General features: G+C 38.2%; 1 protein-coding gene across 14 annotated transcripts in view; it reads right to left on the bottom strand.

Annotated features, from left to right (window-relative positions):
- LOC126723447 (uncharacterized) overlaps nucleotides 1-18723 on the bottom strand; it is a 103435-nt gene that overhangs the window by 42556 nt on the left and 42156 nt on the right. For 3 of the 14 annotated variants that reach the window (XM_050426855.1, XM_050426842.1, XM_050426845.1), the window contains 2 exons: nucleotides 3127-3281; nucleotides 2412-2835 (listed from right to left, as the gene is read on the bottom strand). Coding sequence is in view for 8 of the 14 variants with exons in the window: in XM_050426842.1 (XP_050282799.1) it covers nucleotides 3257-3281 (25 nt within the window). In the remaining 6 variants the exon portion in view is untranslated. Of the gene's footprint in view, nucleotides 1-2411; nucleotides 2836-3126; nucleotides 3282-3813; nucleotides 4060-6937; nucleotides 7027-7690; nucleotides 7840-8306; nucleotides 8407-16362; nucleotides 16429-16600; nucleotides 16685-17702; nucleotides 17748-17836; nucleotides 17873-18321; nucleotides 18377-18480; nucleotides 18718-18723 lie in introns of those variants that run through there. The other 11 variants (XM_050426856.1, XM_050426843.1, XM_050426849.1 and 8 more) reach the window with 9 other exon arrangements.

Below are 18723 nucleotides of genomic sequence, written 5' to 3' on the forward strand. Positions count from 1 at the left end.
TGATGGAAAGAAACTAAACTATTAGTTTCTGGGTAGTAAATTTCGAATCTACGAGAGGTTCTTTGAATCCACGAGATGATATACTGGAATCTACCAAAGAAAGAATTCGACAAAAAGTCTGTATTTTATTAATAATAAAATAAAAACTGAATTGCCTTTAGAGGGTACAATGCGTTTAAATAGAAAAAACAAAACCTAGGGCAACTAGAAACCCTTAAAAGGCGGCTACGAAAGAATATAAAACCCTAATTTGACTAAACAACATTAAAAGCACCTAAAAAGAAGGAAATAAATAACTTAAACCTAAAATAACCAAAATTACATAAAAATACTAAAATTAAATAATTACAAAAATTAAATATTAAATCGTGTCCTACATCAAACCCTTCCCTCCACTTGAAACAAACTCATCCTCGAGTTGATGGTGGAAATCTGAAATCTTCTACTCCAAATAAACAAATATTTTGAACGTTTTAATAACTTGATCCGGTTTTGAAACTTGAATTCTTCATAAGGTGTAGCATAAAATTTCTTTTTATCTACCTTCAATTTATTTGCAACATCAATCAACAAAGGGTTGATAATAAAATTAAAATTTTCTACTCCAGGAAAATCAACATATTGTGTAGTCATCCTCAACAATCAACTGAAACTTGGGGGTTGTGGAAGATGGACTCATTACCATGTTTAACCTCAATTGGTTCTTCCACAATATTCTCAATAAAATCTTCATCAAACTTTTGACAAGTGATATCTTCAATCTTCAATTCAATAACTTGTTGCAAGTCTTGATCTTTTTTAACCACTTCAAACTTTTCTTTAGAAATAGGTTGCTTCTTCTCAACCCTCAAACCCTTTCCTTTACTTGACACATGGACTTGGCTGTGATTATTTTGGTTTTGTGGTTGACCTCTCATGTTTTGAACATATTGCTTTTCATATAAATATACATATTTATAATCAACAATTGTATAATCTAGTATATCATAATATGCATTAGGAAACCATAAATCAATTAATACCTTTTTCATTCCTTGTCAAGAGCAGATTGAATGCTTACCTCACCGCTTTCTATTGATTTGAATGCCTTCCCACCATTCCTATGCTTCATTGTCCAATTTATTAGATGCAAGCCGTACTCTTTCTTCATCACATATCTTCCAAAAATTAAAATACTCTTCCAAATCAAGAAGCCAATCAATAAAATCCAATTTACACATCTCTCGATCAAAGAATGAAATTTTCTTGTAGTTAAGAGTATGTCTTTGAATATATTGATCATTGTTGTTGTGAGATGATTTCCCAGTAAGAAACTAGCAATTATTTGCTTAATTTCGCCTATAATTTACGGACTCTTTTCACGAAATTGTTGATTCTCATCACGAGCCTCTTCACGAAACTTGAGGAAATCAACCCTAGTGTGGACTGTGTTGTCGACGTCGTTGTTGTGGTGGTCATCGTCTCACCGATTAGCCATCAAACCAAGGTATGTCAAGACTCTGATACCAACTGATGTTGCAGAAGCTTGAAAAAAACGTACACAATGCTCTCTTTAATGGACATAAACTAAACTAGTAGTTTCTAAGTATTTTATTAATAATAAAATAAAAATTGAATTGCCTTTGAAGGCTATAATGTGTGCGTTTGGCAAAAATTATTTTTGCCAACTTATTTTACTATTCAGCTTATTTTTGTTACTATTCATGTGTTTCACTGCACTTTTTGGTACAATTTATAAAACCCACTGAACTATTTCAATTAACTTTTACATTTATCTACAGTACTTTCAACCAAAAGTTTTCAATTTCAGCAAAATAAGTAAATCTCAAATAGACACTACGTTTAAATAGTAAAAACAAAACATAGGACAACTAAAAACCCTAAGACAACTATGAAAACATATAAAACCCTAATTTGACTAAATAATGTTAAAGACACCTAAAAAGAAGAAGATAAATAACATAAACCTAAAATAACAAAAATTACATAAAAATACTAAAATTAAATAATTACAAAAATTAAATATTAAACCATGTCCTACATCACTTATCAAAACAACAAAAAGTCCTCATCCTGTTACCTTCGAGAGCTTGAACTCTTGGCCAAAACAAGTTTAGCTGAGAAACCTTGTAGAGTGCAGACATCAACTTACAGCTTAATAATAAAAATAATAAAAAATAAAAATAAAAACTAATTTACAAATTAAACACAATTTTTGTCATCATTTCCTCCATTTATGATTGAAATCTGTACTATACAGACGATGCAAATATTTCCCTCATTCTGGACAATGTAGGATAACTTATAATTAGTATTGCAGAAAAAATATTTAGCATAATTTTTGCATTATTGTCCAAACTCCAAAATTGATTACTTTAATAGAAGCTGAGTAAGTGGTGTGAAATTAGTGATTTGGAATGCAAACAAAGCCAAGTACCCAAGTAAATGATTCACTAAGAGAGCACAAAAGTAGCATAACCCAACTACCCTAGTACAAAAGAAGAATACAAGAGATTCGCCAACAGTTTGAAAGAAAATTACAAAGATCATGCTACTCAAAGATACTGCTCATGTCTGCCATCCACTCAAACAAAGGTCCATGGAATGAGAGTTTCAAGTCCAAAACTGAAGTTTCCACATTTCGAAACTCTAAGCATCTCTCTCTCCAAATACACCACTTGAGAGGATGGGGGAATGCATTCCAAATGTCTACACTGTAATGTCGACTTAACTGACCTTACCAACAAGCTAATAAATCAATTCAAAGTTCAATTTTTAGCTCTTCAGAGTAGATATCCAAGGGCAGTCTGCCTGGTTTTATTCATAGTCATCAATCTGCAAAAATATGAAGAAAAACTGAGTACAAATAATGATAATGGTGGTTGTGATGACAACAATAATAATGAAAACAATGATAATGACCATAGTGCCAAAAATATTTCAAAATTTAACATAACAAAGATATGATTATGTAGGTCTCAGTTTCCTAGCAGTATAGATATGAATCAGCTCCAAGCCACAGTACATGTAATTTTTAGCATGTCAGTTGACAAACAATGAAGGGCTACTTTAGGTTCAAGAAAAAGCACACAAAGTGAAGACAACAATGAAGGGCTGATCTTTTACCTCAATAGTCTAGTATGTATCCATTATGTATTTCTCGCATATATGCATCGGTTTTGTCCTAAAATTTTTCTGATGCTTTAATCCTGATGTAGGTGATGCAAAGGAAACTTTTGGGGCACTTGTAATGCAATTAGTTTAGCGTGCTCCTTTTCTTCCTGCATGACACAACAATCAGTCAGAGGTCATGCCATTAATGGACAAAAGCATTATCTACCATATGGGATGTTACTCAAAATCGCACATAATCTTTTCCCTGGCCCCATGTGTGATATGTACGCAATGTATAATAGATTTTTTTTTTTGGGGGAAAGCTGAGAGTCCAAGCTGTCAAAGTTCATCGCATACCATACGCAACTTTTTTTGTTGTTATTTTGGTGGATCAAAAAGGAAAGGAAGCTACACATTCAGAACAAGCTGGATCAGAATACATGAATCAATTAACACATATTAACAAGTTGGATCAATTAACATATTGGCAACGATCATAGTGCCAAAAATATTTCAAAATTCGACATAACAAAGATATGATCATGTGGGTCTCAGTTTCCTAGCATTATAAATATGTATCAGCTCCAAACCACAGTCCATGTTATTTTTAGCATGTCAGTTGATAAACAATGGAGGGCTACTTTAGGTTCAAGAAAAGGCACACTAAATGAAGACAAAAATGAAGGGCTGATCTTTTACCTCAATAGTCTAGTAGGTATCCATTATGTATTTCTCGTGTATATGCATCAGTTTTGTCCTAAAAAATTTCTGATGCTTTAACCCTGGTGTAGGTGATGCAAAGGAAACTTTTGGGGCACTTGTAATGCAATTAGTTTAGTGTGCTCCTTTTCTTCCTGCATCAGCATGACACACAAATCAGTCAGAACCATTAATGGACAAAAGCATTATCTACCATATGGGATGTTCCTCAAAAGCGCACAGAACCTTTTCCCTAGCCCCCATATGTGATATGTATGCAATGTGTAATAGATTGTTTTAGGAAAGTTGATAGTCCAAGCTGTCAAAGTTCATCTCCTACCTTATGGGACTTTTTTGTTGTTATTTTGGTGGATCAAAAAGAAAGGGAGCTACAAATTCAGATCAAGTTGGATCAGAATCCAGGAATCAATTAACACAGAAATGGTCATTATTCCATAATCAAGGATCAAAGTCAAAGCATCAAATAGCTGAACTGAACCAAGTCAACCAACCTAGTCGTAAAAGGGGTTGGTCTGATTTGTAGGCTGAAGTGTTTTATTCTATTTTTCGTTTGTGTGAGTCGAATTAAACCTGGTACTTTTTGTGAGGAAGCTTTTATCTTTTTTTTGATAGGTAAGAAAAAATATATTAAAAACAGCTAGATGCAAAAAACACCAGCAATAATACAACAAAAAACAAAAACACAAAAACAATAATTACGAAGAAAGAGAGTTAAGGAAAAGAGGAAGAGAGTCACTAGATGTGAGTCCCCAAGCTTTAGCCCAGTCAAACAGGGAACTAGAAAAGAGAGCAAGCATTTGGTCCTCAGACCTATCCAAATCCTCAAACGTCCGCCGATTGCATTCCTTCCAAATACACCACATCAAACACAACGGAACTAAGTTCCAAATGTAAGATGAATGCTTCCCCAACCAATTCCACCAACTAAAAAGAAAGCCTGACACCGTACATGAGGGGACCCATGAAATGCCAAAAATCTGATAGACAAAACACCACAGTCGATAAGCCTTTCCACAATGTAACAACAAATGATCCACTGTCTCACCACAGCAACGGCACATAATGCACCAGTCAACAAAATCAAAGCCTCTAAGCCGTAAGTTATCACCCGTGAGGATCCTATCCCAAGCTGCTGTCCAAACAAAGAAAGAGACACGCCGGGGAGCCTTAACCTTCCAAATACCTTTTCATGGAAAAACAACGGAAGTAGAGCCATGTAACTTATGATAAAATGAGCGGATAGTAAAATCCCCGTTTTTTGTCAACCTCCATCTCAACCGATCACCATCAGTCCCTGTAGGTAAATAGGCTGCCAAGAGTCGAAAGAAATCAACCACCACATCTGCCTCCCAATCATTAGGACCTCGATTGAAACGAACATCCCAAGTTCTCCCATCCCTTGCTCCTTGACATATCAAAGATGCTTCTACAGAAGCCTCTCTATTTGCAGCAAAATTGTACAAGACTGGAAAAGCCAGTTGGAGAGAAAGATCTCCACACCTTGTCTGTCCAAAATTTCACTCTATCCCCCACCCCAACCTTATACTGGACATTTTTGTTGAGAATTTCCCAGCCTTTCCTGATACTTCTCCACAAACCACAACCATGAGCACCCCTTCCCAACTTAGAGGTCCACCCCTCCCCCCCCCATTCTTCCCCAAATTTCAAAGCTACCACCCTCCTCCAAAGCCTATTCTCCTCGTTCCCAAAACGCCAAAGCCACTTTCCTAGCAAGGCTTTATTAAAAGTGGTTAATTTTCTAATACCCAGGCCACCATTAGCAATAGGCAGACACACCTTATCCCATCCCAATAAATGAGTCTTAGAGTCTCCCCACAAGAAATCCCTTTGGAGCTTCTCAATTTTGTTTGCCACATGTGTAGGGATGGTGAATAGAGATAAAAAAATATGTAGGAAGGCTGGATAGTGTGCTTTTAAGCAATGTCAACCTACCTCCTTTCGACAAATACAACTTCTTCCACTCAGCTAGCTTCCGATCGACTTTTTCCAAAATAGGGTTCCAAATAGAGGGGGACTTGTGGGACGCCCCCAGCTGCATACCAAGATAAGTCATTGGCAAGGTCCCAACCCTACAACCCAATATCTCTGCCAAAGCTAGCACATTATTTACCTCCCCTATAGGAACCATTTCACTTTTATCTACGTTATCCTTTAAACCAGTCACAGCCTGAAAACAAAGTAACAGCAATCGAACATGCAGGACTTGCTCCACCTCTGCATCACAAAACAATATAGTATCATCCGCAAACAGCAAATGTGAAACACTTTCCCCTTTGCCCCTCCTACCATCCACCCTAAAACCACTAAGTAAACCTGCCCCCTCCATACGCTTCACCATCCTACTAAACAGCTCCATTATAACTAAAAATAAAAAGGGAGACAACGGATCCCCTTGTCTCAAACCTCTAGAGCTACCAAAGAAGTCAGCCGGGGTCCCATTTACCAACACAGAAAACTGCACTGTAGAGATACAGGTTCAAATCCAGCTACACCATTTCTCCCCAAAGCCCATTTTCTTCAACAACTTCAGAAGTGCCTCCCAATTCACATTGTCATAAGCTTTCTCAATATCTAACTTACAAATCACTCCTGGAATCTTACTCTTCATTCTGCTATCAACACACTCATTGGCAATAAGAACTGAATCAAGGATCTGCCTACCTCCCACAAAACTATTCTGAGATTCAGATATCAGTTGATCTAACACCACTTTCAATCTATTAGCCAAAACCTTGGCCAAGATTTTATATAAACTCCCCACCAAACTGATAGGTCTGAAGTCACGAATGTTGGAGGTATCATTCTTCTTAGGAATCAAAGCTATAAAAGTAGCATTAAGAGATTTCTCAAACTTAGTGTTGAAAGAATTCATCAAAGACTACTAAAACATCTCTTTCTACTACTCTCCAGCAATGATGGAAAAAAGCCATAGAAAAGCCATCTTGACCTGGAGCTTTATCCCCTTCCATATCTCTGACCACTGATAGAATCTCTTCCTTTTCAAATCTCCTCTCCAACCAACCCCTTTCCAACTCCCCTATTTGATCAAACTCCAGCTCTTCCACATATACTAACAATATGCCTTAATAAATGGAAATGATGCATTAACTTTATGATGGCCATAAGTCATCATCATGCTTTTTAAATCTTCCACAATTACACTGGGAGAAACTGAGGGCAGCACCATGAAAACAAAGGATTTTGATTCATGGTTTCTTGACCACAAAGAAGCTCATGAGAAAGAGATATGAAAAAGGAAAAGAAAAAAAATTTCACCAACTAAATTTAGTTGCACAAAAGCATCTTCTAACACAATACTGATATGAAGTTATCAAAGTCAACTTAGGCAGGAGAAACATGAATATTAATGAGTGAAAACCTAGTATGGTGGCAACTAAGGTAGATTTTCCAGCCACTCTGGGATTACTAAAATGTTAATTGACCTATTTATGTAGAATGTTAGCAAAACCAATAATCTGCTACTCAGAAATTGTATGCCACACATTTTTCTTAATTTATACGTAGGTCATCAATTCAGCAGTGGATTTAAAAAAATGAAATTTCTGTCTGCATTCAAACATAAAATCCATATCACACATTGATGAAGTAATATTTTGCCTACAATTTCGTGGGTTTGCAGTTATGACTTCAAAGGCTTGTCATGACAAGTGTAACTTTTAGATCCAGCATATCTGGTTTAGAACAAATTGCATTCGTTTTATTTAGTCTAGTATTTCTCACTCTTTAGTAGCATTGGCAACTTCAAACAAAGGCTACAGCTATAATAGTCTAGCAGAGACAAACCAAGCAATATCCATAGACAACAAAAGTCTCACCATTCTAATGCTTCATTGCCTTGCAAAGCTGCACTGTGTGCAAGTCGACAAATTTCATTGAAATTATTTTGACTAATTGCCTCATCAAATATGGCATCAGATAATACAACTGCTGATGCTCCTTGGGTGATATATTTTCTGACTGAATCTGTATCAGATTAGAAAACAGATAACATCACATTGCACACAGAAAATAAGAATATAAAACATATCAACTTAACAAATATTTCTGAACATAATGTCTCTTTAAGTTCTCCAAAAACACATGTTCCAAGAATACTACAAGTTTGAATTTCAATCTATGAAAAGTACACATGAATCAAGAAAATGTTATTTTATGCATGATTTTCATTTATTTGAAGGGCTGATACACGCATTTAAATTTTTTTTTTTTTAGAGTTTGAAAGAACTCCCAATAAATGTCTTAGCCATGAGAACAATTTGGATAATGGAGGGATATGAATACAATTCCCAAATGCAAAATCATCTCTCTTTCTTATACTTGGATAATAAATAGCAGAAGAGTGGAATTTTGAATCTTTCTTACTTTTGAGCATGAACACAAAATTTACAGTAGTGAATCTTTAAGAGATAAAAGACAGAGACGAAGTTAACCTATTGTTATGCCCTGAGAAGCAACCATTGAGATGTGATGAAAAGGCCTCTTGAGTGCAGAAATATACCGACTACCACCTAGTGCAGAGACGAGATAAACCTAGTCCACCAAATAGAAGAAAAATAAATCCATAAGGTACATCTATAGATGAACTATTTTCTGACATCCAAACAGTATAAAATCCCAGAATTCTTAGTGAAGAAACTAGAGAATACAAATGTTTGAAAGAACCAATCATATACTAAGCCATACTTTCTTCACTGTGCAAATCTTATGAAGATTCTTTAGATTGACGAAGAAGAATGCATTTATGACTTATGAGCTAGTGTTTAGGAGCGTAAGTAACCTACATAATGCCAATATAAGTAAGGAACTCTCAACTATCTGAATGGAAGCTTTGTGAGACAAAGTATGTGACGTAGGACAACCACACTAACAATAGAACAAAAGAAAAAACCTAGGAGTCAGCACCTAAGGGCTGCTTGGAGTCAGCACCAAGCAAACTGGAGTCGGCACCAGTGAAAGAAAACACACGTTTATTTTAATAATTCTCAAAAAAACTGTCTTACAATAATCTGAAAAATTGTTTAAATAGCCAACAATAAAAACCCTAAAGAAACCCTAATCATTAAATGTTCGGGCTTGCTTAATTTCAAGCCCAATAACTAGTATGCTCCATCCATAAGGCCACAGGCTAGACCGTCTTCTTTTTGCTCTTCCTCCTATACGTGTGTGTAATTGGGGGCTTGTACCTCGTGTCCGCACCAACTCCCCCCGGGTGAGAAGAACTCAACCCCGTCGAGTGGAAATCTGAAGAGCTCTGATAGTACTCCAGCAAATCAGGATCCAGTCGCAATAGCTCATCTCGAGTAATCCATGTGCAATCAGAATCTGGTCGCCCTCGCCACCGAACTAAGAAACGGTGAACTCCTCCATCCCTGGTAGAAACAATCTGTTCATCTAAAATAGCATCAATAGATTCTTTATGTGCATAGGGCAAATTTAAGGGTAAAGGAGTGGAAATAGGGACATCAATAGGATTAGGCAAATACTCATCAAAAGGGGTATCAGGAATAGTTGTGGGGCTTTTATAAGCAATTAGATCCTCAATATTAAAGGAGGAGCTAATACCATAATCATGAGGGAGGTCAATCACATATGCATTTGGGCCCATTCGTTTCAATACCTAGAATGGTCCGGCACTACGAGCCTGCAATTTCTTAACGGTCCCAGAGGGAAACCGTTCAGGTCAAATCCGAATCATGACATAGTCCCCTACCTGAAACTCTGCATGACGTCGATGAGTGTCAGCATGAATTTTATATTGAGAATTACTTGCCTGAATTTTTTTGCGAATCTCATTATGCAAATCATGAATATGTCGTGCAAATGCCTCAACAGACTCAAAAATCCTAACATGTGGGGACATGGGCAAAAGATCTAAGGGCTTCCTAGGTGTATATCCATGCACAACCTCAAAAGGACTAGCACCTATAGACCTATTGACATAGCTATTATATGCAAGTTGGGCTACTGGAAGAATAGAATCCCAATTTCGATTGGCTTCACCCACTAGACACCGAAGGAGGTTGCCTAGACTACGATTAACCACCTCAGTTTGACCATCAGTTTGAGGATGAAATGCCGTGGAAAATTTCAATTTGGTGCCCACTAAATGCCACAAGGTCTTCCAAAAATAACACATGAAGCGAACATCCCTATCAGACACTATGGTTTTGGGAAGACCATAAAGTTTGACAATCTCATCAAAGTAGAGTTTTGCAATCTTAGAAGCATCAGAGGTCTTAGAACATGGTAGGAAATGAGCCATCTTGGAGAAGCGATCAACAACTACTAGAATGGAATCATGCTTCCTAAAGGTGTGGGGCAAACCTAACACAAAGTCCATACTCACATCCTGCCACGGGCGATCTGGCACAGGTAGAGGTGTGTACAGGTCAGTGTTTTGCTTGCGATGTTTGACTAGTTGACATGTACGACACTGACCAACTATCTTGGCAACACCCCTCTTAAGACTAGGCCAATAGAATTGACGTTTCACTTCCTCAATTGTCTTGTCTCGGCCAAAATGACCTGCCAGGCCTCCCGCATGTATTTCCCAAACTAGGAAATCTCTTACTGAAGACCGAGGGATACATAACTTGTTGGCCTTGAACAAGTACCCATCTTGAAGGGTATAATCATCCAGGATTGGTCGTGGGGCATTCCTGAGGCTAGTGTAGAGGTCCCCAAAATCTGGGCATGACTCATAATCATCCTTGAGTCGTTCAAACTCAGTAACCTTAACACTCATATGGATAGCAAAGACACCCTTCGACTTAGTGCATCAGCAACCTTATTCTCAATTCCCGCCCTATGCTTCACTACAAAGTGGTAGCGCTGCAAAAAATTCAACCCAACTACTGTGCCTAAAATTTAGCTTCTTTTGGGAATGGAGATAGCGCAAAGCTTCATGATCAGAGTAGATAACAAATTCTCGAGACAACAAGTAATGGCGCCAATGCCAAAGAGCTCGAATAATGGCATAAAACTCTTTTGTCATATGTGGAGTACTTTTGCTTAGCGTCATTCAACTTTTCACTGAAATAAGCAATTGGGTGACGCTCTTGACTAAGTACTCCCCCTATACCAATACCTGAGGCATCACATTCCACCTCAAAAGGCTTGGTAAAATCAGGGAGACGCATGACAGGTGCCTCAGTCATCTTTTGCTTTACCTCATTGAAAGCTTTAGCAGCAGCTTTAGTCCAAACAAACTCCCCTTGTTTCATGCAGTCAGTGATGGGGGACATAAGGGTACTAAACTCCTTGATGAATCGGCGATAAAAGGAAGCGAGCCCATGAAAGCTTCGAATTTCATGGATATTTTTGGGCTCGGGCCACTCCACAATCGCTTGAATCTTTTGGGGGTCGGTAGAAACTCCCTCAGAGGACACTATGAAACCTAGGAAGACGACTCTATTAGTGAAGAAAGAACACTTCTTGAGGTTGCCATATAGACTCTCCTTCCTAAGGGTAGTACAAACTTGAGTTAGGTGGTCTAAGTGTTGTTCCCTAGACTTACTATAGATGAGGATGTCATCAAAGTACACAACCAAGAATTTCCCCATAAAAGGCTTGAGCACTTGAGTCATCACTCTCAGAAAGGTACTAGGAGCATTAGACAATCCAAAAGGCATCACCATCCACTCATATAAACCATCCTTCGTCTTGAAGGCAGTTTTCCACTCATCACCCGAACGAACCCTAATTTGATGATAGCCGCTTTTTAAGTCTATCTTAGAGAAGATCATTGCTCCAGCCATCATATCTAACATGTCATCCAACCGGGGGATAGGAAATCGATATTTCACAGTGATCTTGTTGATGGCACGACTATCAACACACATCCGCCAAGTTCCATCTTTTTTTGGAGTTAAGAGTCCAGGGACCGCACAAGGACTCATGCTTTCACGGACAAAACCCTTCCTAAGTAGTTCTTCTACTTGCCTTTGCAACTCGGCATGCTCTACAGGGCTCATCCTATAATGAGGCAAGTTAGGTAGGGCCGCTCCGGGCACAAAATCTATGGCGTGTTGTATGTCACGCATGGGTGGTAAATGATCGGGGAGTTCCTCAGGGAAAACGTCCTTAAATTCCTGGAGCACTAACCTCACTTCTTCAGGTTGCTCCTCACTAGTCTCTCCACATAGTTCCCTGGCAACTAAGACAAACACAATGGACTCTTGAATTGCTACCCTTTCAAATGCCCTCGGACTTATGATGTTCAGGCCTTTCGCCTTTGGTGCTTCTGTCTTCTTGCTCATGCCAATTGGCTTGGGTTTCAAAGGAGTGAGCACAATCTTCTTACCTTCAAACATAAATGAGCAAGAATTGGATCGCCCATGAAGGGTGACATCCAGATCATACAGCCAAGGTCTACCTAAGATGATATGCCCTACATCCATGGGAATCACGTCACACCATATTTCAGCCTTGTAGGTGAGGAATTGAAGTGGGACAACACATCTTTCTTTTATGGCTATGGAGGAAGTATCCACCCAAGAAACTCTATATGGGTTAGGGTGTGGGGTCAATTTCAAGCCTAGGCAGGAAACAACGTTAGAAGACACTGCATTAATGCAACTTCCACTATCTATGATAACCTTGCAAGTTTTGTCTCCATACTTAGTGTAAGTTTGAAAGATGGCACTCCTTAGCCAATCATCAGCGTCTCTTTGCTCTGCCAAGGCACACCTTACCACATTCACTATAGGGACACCAAAGTTCTTGGAGTCATCAACTTAGGGAGAAATGGCTTTAATGCATGCGAGATAGCTAGGATCATCTTCCCATTCCGCTTCAACATCTTGGGTTTCTTCAACATCTTGGGTTTCTTCAACATTTGGATCATACACTAGCTCCTCAACATCTTCTACCTTTTCATCACCCTCTTGAATGACAAGGGTCCTAGAGGGACATCCAGCAACGATGTATCCAACCCCATTGCATTTGAAGCATTGGAGGCGAGATCCTAATCTTGAAGGCTCATTGACCACACCTTTTCCCTTGTCCTCTTTTTCTAGTGGGGTGCTATTGGGGTTGACCTTAGGGGGTAAGGCAAGTCTAGGTTTGCTACCAAAAGGTTGAGGGTTGGCGGGAACACTTCGGAGCTCAGAACGTCGCCAAAAGATAGATTTGGATGCTAATTCACAATTCCTAGCGAGATCATATGCTTCTCTTAAGGTAGTGACTCCACGGGTGATAATCTCGCCTAGTAGGTTAGCATTTAAACCTTTCTTAAACCTATTGAGTGTGACAACCTCTTCCTCGACTATTCGAATTCGCCTCTTGAGCTCCTTGAACTTTTCTATATACTCAGTCACAGGAGCAGTGCCTTGCCTTAGGCGATCCCATTCCTCAAGGAGGGAGCTCCTATAAGTTGAAGAAAGATAATTCCTTGAGAGTGCACCCTTCATCTCAAGCCAATCAGTAATGGGGGGCTCATGTCGTCGCCTAATGCTATCCTCAAGGTCCTCCCAGAAAAGGTCGGCTCTTCCAACTAACTTCATCCTAGCATACCTCACTTTCTTATTCTCAGCCCAATGGTAGTAGTCAAAGAATTTATCCATCTGACGTAACCAATCAGTGAAAACCCATGGGTCCAGGCAGCCGTCAAAGGTGGGTGCTTCTATCTTTTCCTTGAACATTCTATCATCATAATCCCTAGGGTCATTGTGATTATAGTGATCATGTTCAAAGTTTGGAACCCTATGAAAGTAACCGTGGTGATTTTGCCTAAGCAGGGTATCTCCTTCATGGTTAACGATCTCTCTTTGAGATGCTTCAATTTGATCAACCCTATCCATTAAATTACGAACATTTTTTGCTAGGTCATCTATGGTTTGCTCTAAGGAGGACCTAGACTCAGAAGTGGATTGATGTTCAGAGTTTGACATGATGCGACCACTACGTAGATGCATGCACACTATATTTATGAATGCAATTGAGATTCACAAAAGTTCAAGTAACCAATTCTCAATTTAAAATTAGGGTCAGGCAAGAGTGCATGTGAAGAAATTGCAGTCAAGTAGTGACAGAGTTCACAATATTGAGAGATAGCCCAAATAAAAGTCAATTTTCAATAAGCTCCACAATTAATAATGAGGATCAAATATTTCAAAGTTTTTTTTTTTTTTAGAATGGGTACAAAGCACAAATAATAAAATAATTAATTTGGGTACAAAATGGGTAGGCCAATAATATATGGTGGGATATGCACATAAAAAATATAAAGATAATATTTCAATGAGACAAAACTGAATCCACCAAAAAGAGAGTAAGAACCGTACCCTTGTCCGTAGCTAACTTACTGCACTTGATTCCTCACGTGAGTGGGTCTAATAGGACAAAATGGATCTGTGACAAAAATAACAACTTGCCCATACGTGCAATGGGCTGGCAGCAACATCACGTTAATTTTTTTTTTTTTTTTTTTGTGCAAAATAATAAAACTACACTGTTGTGATGGACTTAAGAGGCTACAGACCTTAAAACAACTTCAAATGACAGACTCTAACAAAGAACACAAGCTACGCTAAAGAAAAGAAAACACAGAAACTAAAAGAGACAACGTGATCGGCTTGGCGATGGATGGTGGTGCTAGTTGTCGACGACGGCGGTGGCGCAAGACGGGGAAGATTGCAGCGACGAAGTGGCAGCTGCCTGTCTCGGGGCTTGCATCGGCGGTGGCTTGACGTCCTCAGCGGCAGTGGTCAGGGGCAAAGATGGTGTCGACGGCGGTGGCTGATCTGTCTGCAGCTGGTGGCTGATGGGCTGCGGCGGCTGAGGGTTGATTTGTGGGTCTCGGCTGGTGGCTGATGGCTTGCGTGGTTTCTTTTTTTTTTTTTGGGCTTGTGGGTGTGGGTTCTCTGATCAGAGGCGAGCACGGATGGTGGTCACCGGCATGGGAGGCGTCATTGGCTTCTCTGCTGGCTTGGGGATGAAAAACTCATGTGGGGCTGCGGGGTATACACGGATTGCCGGGGCTGATTTGGGTTTGTTCAAGATCTCATGGGGCAAATACTTGAAAGGTACTGACATATTTGGCTGGCTTGCTTTTTTGATGGTTTTGCTTTCTATTGGTTGTCTACGGTTGTGTTGTATGGACCGGAAGTTTGCTCTGATACCAAAACTGACGTAGGACAACCACACTAACAATAGAACAAAAGATAAACCCTAGGAGTCAGCACCTAAGGGCTGCTTGGAGTCAGCACCAAGCAAACTGGAGTCGGCACCAGTGAAAGAAAACACACGTTTATTTTAATAATTCTCAAAAAAACTGTCTTACAATAATCTGAAAAATTGTTTAAATAGCCAACAATAAAAACCCTAAAGAAACCCTAATCATTAAATGTTTGGGCTTGCTTAATTTTAAGCCCAATAACTAGTATGCTCCATCCATAAGGCCACAGGCTGGGCCGTCTTCTTTTTGCTCTTCCTCCTATACGTGTGTAATTGGGGGCTTGTACCTCGTGTCCGCACCAGTATGCCTAGTCTAGTGAATTAACAGTTGAATTTAATTATAATACTAAAATAAATAGACACCACTCTGAAATTGTGTACAGAAGAACAATGTGGGCTGGAAAAAATTTATAGAGCAAATTAAGACAAGAAAGACCATTTCGAGGCACAGAAATACTTTTAAAATTCTGTGGTAAAAACACTAATCAGGTCCAAGGTGCCAACTCAAGGAAGCAGAGCCTATGCATGCATGATCTTTTTTGGGTAAGTCTAAAGCGTGATCAATTCACAAGATAGAAAACTGAAAGATTAAATTTAGATAGGGTAGATTTGAGACAAGATGAACCAATTAAAATGACAAATCTTGAATCCAAGTTGGTTACAAGAGAAATGAAGATGCACACCTCTCAGAAAAACAGTTTACTATAATTTAGATCCAAATTCCACTGATATCTTATTCTAACTCAGAAAGCTAAGCTACAGAACTTATTATTTTAGCTTGCATAACTTTATATAATTTCATTTAGAAAGACGGCTTTTATTTTTGAACCAAAAGGAAAATCATGACTATTCAAGCACTGATGTTTAAAAGAAGTTCATGGTCAATTGGGGACATTTACCATAATTGTGTACCTAGCAACCGTAATGACTGGTGGATAGAGGATATCAAATAAATAATGAGCTTTCACATTAATATCCTTTGAAAAAAGGAGTCAGGAGTGCATATGGCATTGGACAGTGACTACCATATGAACTGCCCAATCTTAAACATCATAGAACATGTCAAGACTTAACTTGACAATTTTGGCACCAGAATCATATGCAGACAATATCTGTAAATCACAACCAGGTTTTAAGTTTCTGACTCAAAAGTTTCAAATCTCAAAAAGAACAGTAGAAAAAAATAACTCTGAAATAGAAGTGTCCAACAAGATATACATTATAAGAAGTCAAGTGCATTAAGAAAATTTTTACAAACGCTATAAAGCTTAGAAATGAAAGAGAGTTTTAAGTTTTATAAGATGGCCTTACTTCTGTTGGGGTCATCACTCCAGGTATGTACAAAACTTCACCACATTGGGCATCAACCATAATGTCCTGACAGCCAATAAGCATGTTTAGAGTATACAGAAGAAGCAGTATTAGTGATGTCTTCTAACAGGTTTGTTTAGGATTCAATTCAAGATAGAAAGTTACAAGAATCATGAAGAGCACTAAAAAGGACAAAATAATTCAAAACGCATGAGACTGCAGAATTCAAAACGCATACTTTCACCATTGCAGGACTCATTAGAAATTTGGCTCCAGCATTTATTGCATTTTTTACATCCGCAACATTTAAAACAGTCCCAATCTGCAGGATACTTTATATTTTTCAGAAGTGAGAAAACTCTTGCAAAGCAGTACTTGCTAAATGGAACCTTTTATGACTTCTCTTGATTGAAGATGGAACAGTAAAAACATTCAATGTCTGTTACAAAGATAGTTTTTGATAGTCCTCCAAGTAGTTATGACCTATTCTTATTTAACAGATAGTAAATCAAAATTGGGCTCTCTATTTATAATTATCTATGGTATGTCAGCAACAAACAAACCCATCCACATGCATCCAAAACCAGATTGTGAACTAAAAATTGCATCTAGTTGGATTTACATGAAATGTGCCTAAAGATAATATCTAAAAGGGGCAATTTAGTTTAGCATTTTGTCAGATAACTAGTAATTAAGCTAAATAGCTCATCATGGATCATTATAAATCAAGCTCACATTTTCATATAACATCCAACAAATGAGAAACACCAGTCTAATGTCCTTCCAAACAAGCACATAATTTGTCCATAGATCATGCACAGATAACTATGCCAACAAGCATAGAATTTAGCAAGGATTTTTGTCAAGCAGAGTCAATTTGAACATAAAACTAGTAATTAAGCTAATTAGCTCGTCATGGATCATTATAAATCAAGCTCACATTTTCATATAACATCCAACAAATGAGAAACACCAGTCTAATGTCCTTCCAATCAAGCACATAATTTGTCCATAGATCATGCACCGATAACTATGCCGAAAAGCATAGAATTTATGAAGGATTTTTGTCAAGCACAGTCAATTTGAACATAAAACTAGTAATTAAGCTAATTAGCTCATCATGGATCATTATAAATCAAGCTCACATTTTCATATAACATCCAACAAATGAGAAACACCAGTCTAATGTCCTTCCAAACAAGCACAGAATTTGTCCATAGATCATGCACAGATAACCATGCCGACAAGCATAGACTTTAGCAAAGATTTTTGTCAAGCACAGTCAATTTGAACATAAATGATATATTAAGAAATTCAAGAGGAGCTATGAAGAGAATTACTCCTAAGGTTGTAGTAGGACGTTCCTGCACCAGCTGCTGAAGAACCTATGCAAAAGAGAAAGAAAGCACATTAACTCCCAAGCCCAAGAAGCCAATTGCATTGGGGAATTGGAAAAGATTGCATTCTCAACAACCTCGAATACACCTGGGGTAGACATCACAATCTCCAGCTACATATCAAGAAAGAGAAACAAATCAAAAACCATCTTTCATATCATCATGGACTACTGCAACTAATTGCAGAATAAGAATAAATTACCATTGTATTTCTTTATAAAATGATTAACATAAAACAAACATTTACCCAATCAACAATGCTAAAGTTTCCCAAGAGGCCTTAACTAACGGCAAGAATCTAACTAATCACAATCCATAGATTAAGGGATAAGCAATGTGGGTGCAATAAGTTCTTCTAGACTGTCCAAAACAATGCAACTGAATCAACTTTTAAGATTATAAAAGCTACTTACTTAGTTAATATTTATATAATAAAAGTTGGGTCTTAGAAGTCGTGATTGTTACACGTGTGATACATTAATTATTAAGACAGTTTACTTGACATGAGAGACTAGTTCAATCTGTGAAAGAAAAATTTGTAAAAAAAAAAAGAGAGACTCACAACTGAGATGCCACCACTAAGTGCAGCACGTGCAGCTTTCAGTGCCAGCTCTGCGCTATCCAAAAGGAGAAAAAAGATACAGTAACTAAGCCATTAATAAGAGTATAAGACAGCAAAACAGTCTCTAAACTAAAATATTAGAGAGAGGGAGAGAGAGACCTATTGGCACGAAGGCAAGCTATGACACCAGAACTGTGAATGCGTGTCAAGGTTTTGTGAACAGAGAGCTGAGTAGAAGAATAGCAACAAGCCCTCAGCCGAGGCGGAGGCGGTGGTGGTGGCGCTGAGCTTTGAAGCCAAGTGCAGCCACACATGCTGCTGAGGGTGAGGCTTGTTATTGCCATATCCACTCACCTTTGCAAGACAACAATGAGAAGGAATAAAAAAAAAATTAATTAGTAA

This window comes from Quercus robur, chromosome 4 (assembly GCF_932294415.1).
Source record: "Quercus robur chromosome 4, dhQueRobu3.1, whole genome shotgun sequence".
NCBI classification, from domain to species: domain Eukaryota; kingdom Viridiplantae; phylum Streptophyta; class Magnoliopsida; order Fagales; family Fagaceae; genus Quercus; species Quercus robur.